Source organism: Acomys minous (assembly GCF_964271855.1).
Source record: "Acomys minous genome assembly, chromosome: 17".
Taxonomy (NCBI): Eukaryota; Metazoa; Chordata; class Mammalia; order Rodentia; family Muridae; genus Acomys; species Acomys minous.
In genome coordinates, this window is record NC_140500.1 from 70,269,501 (window position 1) to 70,276,237 (window position 6,737).

General features: G+C 46.5%; 1 protein-coding gene across 3 annotated transcripts in view; it reads right to left on the reverse strand.

The window, feature by feature from the left end:
• The window catches only part of SUCLG1 (succinate-CoA ligase GDP/ADP-forming subunit alpha), a 31,233-nt gene extending 24,719 nt beyond the window's left edge, over positions 1-6,514 (reverse strand). Inside the window, exon 1 of one of the 3 annotated variants that reach the window (XM_084766566.1) lies at positions 6,362-6,514. In XM_084766566.1, coding sequence (XP_084622692.1) covers positions 6,362-6,458 — 97 coding nt within the window. In that variant the 5' untranslated portion in view covers positions 6,459-6,514. Of the gene's footprint in view, positions 1-2,452; positions 2,520-6,322 lie in introns of those variants that run through there. The other 2 variants (XM_084766565.1, XM_084766567.1) reach the window with 2 other exon arrangements.
• Positions 6,515-6,737: the final 223 nt, after the last annotated feature.

Here is a 6,737-nt window from a genome sequence, read left to right on the forward strand (position 1 = left end):
GCTGATCCACTGCACTGTCCAGCAGAGCCTGGGGATGCTACTCAGATCATCCTTGCCCTTAGCTCACAGACACTCTGATGAAGGCCATAAGCAAGAAATGCAGCAGATGACAATGGTAGAGGAATGAGATACTGAACTTTTACTGATACAGAGAAAATGAACAAGCTAAATTAAACAGCAGGACAGCAGGAAGGTCTAAAGATGGCCACCAAGATACACTGATGGTGACAGCCATCGGGGCCAAATCTTGGGGGGCCAAATCTTGGGGGGCCACCTCCGGAGGCTTAAGCAAGTGGCCAGCATAGCCTTGGTACTGTTCCCAGAAACAGCTGACATCACTCTCAGAAACCAAACAGGCCTGGGCTAGTGTTTATGGTCTGTTGGTCTCCAGCAGTGCAACCCAGAGCATCACTGTACTTCTTAGCCTTAGTTGTCCCATCTGTAAATGGGTTAACAGTGGCTCACAGGGAAGGTGCGGTGTTAACATGGGATGATGCCTGCAGATTAGGCATCGAAGTGCCAGGTTCTCTCCTGAAATCCTACATGAGCACAAAGGCAAAGCTTCCCCTAAAAGAATGGTTCTCAAACTGTGGGTCGCTCTCTTTGTGGGTTGAATGACCACATTACAAGGGTTGCCGAGGACCCTCGGAAAAGACAGATATTAACATTATGATTCACAACAGTAGTAAAACTAGTTATGAAGTAGCAATGAAAATAATTTTACAGTTGAGGGGTCACCACAACATTAGGAACTGCATTAAGAGATCACAGCATTAGGAAGGTTGAGAACCACTGCCCTAATAAGAGAAAATAGAAAGTTCACACTTTAAAATCAAGTAAGTCCAGCCAGATATGCTTTTCATGAACATTCAAAAAGAGAGAAAAGAGGGGAGGGGAGAGGAGGGGAGGGGAGGGAAAGGGAGGGGAGGGGAAGGGAGGATAGAGCACCAGCGTGGGAGGTCAGAAAGCAACCCTGCAAGTCAGTTCGCTCCTTACACCTTTGTATGGGTTCCATGGATGAAGCAAGGCCGTCCAACTTGAGCTTTGACCCAGAGTCGTCTCACTGGTCTGTCCTCACATACATTCTATACACAAATAAACTAACCTCTGCGTACATGTACTGTGTAGCATTCGCGCATGAATTGGGAATCTTTTCATAAAGGAACATTTTTACAGGGTAATCTCACTGTAAAAATAAAAATAATATTATGTACCTCACCAGCTCATATGAGGTGAAATAAGCTTATATACAGCATGTAAAACAGCTGCTAGGGTACAGTGTGGGGGCATCACTAATCACTATCTTACCATCATTACTATCAGCGCTGCGGACTGAGCAGACAAACTCCTGTAAGAAATCAGTGTGGCAGTTATCCACCAGATGCTAGAGTTCTTGAGTGCTTCAGACCAGACTCAGGCCCTACCCCCTGAAGCCCCCTGGCTCTGTAACGGAACCAAATGTCTAACAAAAAAAGCACCTAACTACGAAAGGACAAACTGAAATAAATGTGATGCTAAAGGAGAGGGATTGAGTACTGAGACAGATGTTTCCACAGAGGAGACAGGTTTGCCAGTTAGTCCACAGAGTCAGTCCTATCTCCTATAGGTAGAACCTGTACCACGTATAAGACGGCTGGTGCCATTAATGCTGCACTATATAGCCAAGGAGTGGGACTCGAGCCTTGGCCCTTTATGACCCCTAACCAATGGCCTGACTCTGCTCAGGATGAGACTTCCCCACTCAACCCTCAGAACATGCCCCTGTTCCTCCTTTCCTGGTGTGTATGTATCCATGAATGCAACAATGTAAGCTTACTAATTGTACTGGTCCACCTGCAGCTGATTTAACACAGCAACTGACTTTTAACAACAGAATTACTTACAAAGAAAGCCAGTCTGTCTAGCACACTTTAGGGCAACCTTATCTGTCCAGCCTCTGGCAAGGACCCCTGGGCCTGGACTATAACACGCCAGAAGAGCAGCATGGGGAGTAACATGGTGTCACGGTGCTGACCAAGCACATGGCAGGGTCCAGGAGGAACTCTGACAGACTAACAGACTAACAGTAATCTCTTCCAGGCCACAGGGTCCTGGTGGTCTAACCACCTTCCATTACTCCTCTTAAAAGTTCTACCACCTCGCCTCTTACCACACTGGAGACTCCTAGCATGTGAACTCTTGGGGGCACACTCAAACCTGTCCTAACTACAGCATTAACCGTGTGTGTGTGTGTGTGTGTGTGTGTGTGTGTGTGTATGCTATTGTGATACCCACATGAAGCGACCTTGTTGTATGACAAAACTTTTCCTGGGGAGATGCAGAATACACATCTACTTACCCCAGATAGGAAACCCAGGACAGACCAAAGTACAAGCACTAACAAAGTTCAACTTGGTGAACCAATAAGTTTTATTGGGGTTACTTAGAGGAATATGGGTGAGGGGTTACTGACTCGAGCAAAAATGTCTCAAAGACAAGAGCATCACCAAAGTCCACCCCAGCATGATCACAGCTCACAAAGCTAGGAACCTGGAGCACACTGCACAGCCTGCAGGCAGCTTGGCAGGCTGAGGAGTGCCCTTTTCTGGTGCCTCAGGTGGTCTCTTCCAAGCAGCTTGGCTTCTTTCTGCTTCTTCCAGGCTGCTGAGCGGGTCTGAGAGTCTTCTTTGCAGCTTGGCTCCCTTCTGTCTGAGGGGAAGGCTCAGCTTTTATTGCTTACTCTGAGAGGGAAAGGGGTCTAGTGAATCTGGTCAGTTTTAGGAACTTCCTGAAGCTATTTAGAGATGTTTACCTTCCTGCCTGAGGAATTTCCTGCAGGATGGAATGGGTTAATTGTTACACAATATACCTACACTACATGGGAGTGTACCTCAGCAGCTACTTCTACCAAATCACAATTGACTATTCAAATACAAACTGTATATTGATGATAAAGCCAATACTATTGGCTTAGCTGTTCACTAGCACCATGTTTCATAAACTTTGAAGCACACGCCTGGTTTTAAGCACAAGTATGAATAGGAAGGAAAGTAATATGCATGTTTTAGAATGTGTCACCAATGAGAAGATATCCAGATTTTAGAAATGTTATAAAGTAAAAAAAAAAATCAATAAATGGGTCTAACACAACAAAATACCAGCCACATGGCAAACTCAAATTATTATCCTATACCTAGGAGAAATCATTTTGAACTTCAGTGTTGCTATGAAGCAAATTTGAGGCCAGAAAATCAAGTCATTTTCTCATGGCTGCATCAAGACATCTGGAAACAGGCTTCTATTTCTTAAATAAAGGTTTAGTTCCTAGCAGCAAATAGCAACAGACTAGAAAGGAAAAGAATGTGTGTCGCCTTTTCCACACACTTCCAAGTGCTTCCGTGGGTCTGCAAACAAGCCTGTGTAACTTGGCAAAGACATGAGAAAGGCAAGCAGTACCCATGAGCACAGTGGACGCCTCCTCCATAGGTGACTGAGAAAAAAAAAAATCCTGCTTCTAACATGGAGTTTCAAGCTTCCCAAGGCACACATGTGAAAAAGACACTACACAGTGTCTGCGGACCTGGATTTCCGAACTCCTCGGACACGGTCTGTGAAATTTCCAAACAAAAGAGTAGAACTAACTGGATTGTCAGATCTACTTTCTGACATCAAAATATCCTAATTCTAAGGATCACAATAATGCCTTCTCTTACTATTTATTTTGAAAGGTGTGATTTACAGTAATGCCTGGTTGATATTTTTAAAGAACCTAGAACACTCTAGGTTTCTTTTAAGACTTCATTTCAATTTCAGTGGTGCTTACAAAATTTTTACACATTCTCATCAGAAATTATTCTCATCTTCCATTTATCTATCCTGCCCACTTGAACAGGACTGTCCTCTTCTTTCACAAGCCATGAAAGTGTGCAATGGAGGGCAGCTTAGCAATTTCTAACTTGCCCTCCAATAGCACCCTGCAGCACCTAGGAGTGTTTGACTTTTATCTTTTTTACCTCAAATCAACATTGCAAAAATTTGGACCTCAACATATAATGTGCAGGCAGATAAAATTCAAGGATGGGGGGCATGAGATTCCCTATCGTCTCTAGTTATTTTAACCTAAGAGCCTAAGTAATTTATTACAAGAAGGAGGAGGTGAGGAAGAAGAGAGGGGGAAAGGGAGGAGGTGAGGAAGAAGAGAGGGGGAGAGGGAGGAGGTGAGGAAGGAGGGAGGGGAGAGGGAGGAGGTGAGGAAGAAGGGAGGGGGAGAGGGAGGAGGGGAGGAAGGAGGGAGGGGGAGAGGGAGGAGGTGAGGAAGAAGGGAGGGGGAGAGGGAGGAGGAGGAAGAGGAGAAGCAGGAGCAACAGCCTTGCAAGGCAATGTGGCCACTGCAGTGGCTTAGAAATATGGCAGGTGTGACAGGGTTCCGAAGTCTGCCAACTTAGAGGTTTTTATATATTAAATAAAGTCACTTGTAACCTTAGTAACTAACACTACTAATACAAAAAACGCTGGTTTATATCTTAGAACCCTCAGAGCTTTAATAACAGGACTCGGATCCACAATGACTCCAGCTAAATCTCTTCTAGGCCCTCAGTCTTGGGAGTCTGGAAGAAAACCCTTTAGTTCAGTGGGAGGAGGAATGCCAAGTTTTGCTAAGAATGAACTTAAGGAATCAGATCATCTAGACTTTTTTTTTTTTTCTGGAGCTACTTCTACGAAGACAGCAGACCTCCCAGATGGAGACCAGGCTCTGAAGAGCCTTGGGGCAGCAAGAGCTCAGGCGAGCAAGAAGACACGGGTGTGTAGGTTAGCCACTCTTTGCTGGGCGTTCCAACCACACTGGCTAATGTCCATATCAGGTGTTTCACATCTTAACCCACAAACCATTCCAAGTAAGCTAGAGTAGACCCATAACCAACACAAGCAGTGCTCAAACTCTACCGCCCACAGTAACTCCTGGTACATCTACTCCCTTCTGTCTAGAACACAGTCAAGTAGCCTTTTCATCGTTCAAGAAGGAGCTCCAGAAAACTTGCCCAAATCCACTCAACTCTTTCCTATTTGGCAATGTTATCAAGTCAGACCTTTGTCCTTCAAAGGATTTGGCAATGAAGTAAAGCTACTGGTGCCCACATTTATCCTTAAACACTTTTGGGATACTCAAGAAAGGAATCAAGTCTCGCCTACTATTTGATGCAAGAAGAAACAGAAACAATCTGTAACAAGGAACAGCTCCGAAGTGTCTATTCCTGACCTGTAAGTTGGCTCACTTATTCTGCACAATGAAACCAAACCACACATCACTTTTTAACATCTCTTAAATCTAGATCTATCTGACAACCTGCTCATCACAAATGTAACTGGCAACCATTTCTCCTGTTAGTGACAGGCAGGACACTGCTGTGCTTCACAAAGCACGCTCTCTTAGACTCGCTGCAATATGGTGCTATTTTCATGTGACTGGGAACACATTGCTTGAGAAATCTTTTTGTTTGGTTAGTTGGTTGATTGGTTGGTTTTGTCTTGTTTTTGACACAGGGTTTCTCTGTGCAGCCCTGTCTGGCCTGGAACTCACAGGTATCCACCTACCTGTGCTGAGATTAAAGGCATGGGCCACCACACTCGTGGAGAAGTCTTTTTTTTTTTTTTTGAAGGGGACTATTATACAAGTATGAATGGATTAAGCCAGACTTCAAACACGACGTTACAGATTCCAGCGTTGTGTCCTAGCACACCTAACACAGACTTTGGACACAGCAATCGTTTTTTGACAGAGTCAGCATTACTTAAAGAGTAGCAACCCTGGGAGATTAGTTCTCAGAAACTAAAGTGTTCCTAGAGCTTAGTAACGAGCGACACGTTATTGGTGAAAGTGCCGGCTAACCCTCAGCGTCTACGCGCCTACTAGGCCACGCTTACTCTGGGTGTGCAAAACCGTCTTTCCGTTGGCCTTACTACAGATGGAACCGTCAACTCCCAAGTGTAGGACCCTTAGGTACGGGGTAAAGTCTCTTCAACCCGGACGTTCACTCACCCAGCAGAGTTCATCCGGGAACTCTTCAACTTTGGCTCTAAGTAAGAGCCAGCCTAAACGCCACCTCCATCCCACCACTCGTCACCGCGGCAACTAGAATAGGTTCCCGGGTCTGCGGGACACCCTACCCTGAACTCTGCCTCGGCCGATCCACGACCCCATCGGACAAAGCCCCCTCCTATCCCCCCCCAACCCCCAACCCGAGCGCTGCAACTGGGGTCTGGCCCCCCCCGTTCCCTTGCCCCTCCCGAGGGCTGGCCAGGAAGAGCTCGGCCGCCGCCGGGTCCAGGACATGGAGCCCCAGACCTGCGGAAGCATGGAGGACAGAGCCCCGGCACGACTCACGGAGGAAGGTGCGCGACAGCAGGCGGGCGGCAGCGAGGCCGCTGCTGCCGGAGACCATGGTCGCAGTGGCAGCTGCTGCAACTATCGCTGCGGTCATCCCCCAATGACACTCCCAGGACCCCAGGACCTTGGCATTGGCCCAGGCTCGCGCAAAGAGGTGTCCAGAGAAGTTGCCTGAATGTCTTGCTGTCCTCGGAGTCTCTTCTCAAAGAGCGAAAGTCACGGGTGGAAAAGAAAAATAAGAATACAGTTTGAAAAATCAGACAATAGCTCTATTCTTCTCTAAATGTGGGTTTGGTTAACAATAAACATAATGGCTATGTAGGGGACACCACATGCGAGGCCCGGTCGACGCGTGGTGTTGTGGGAAATGTAG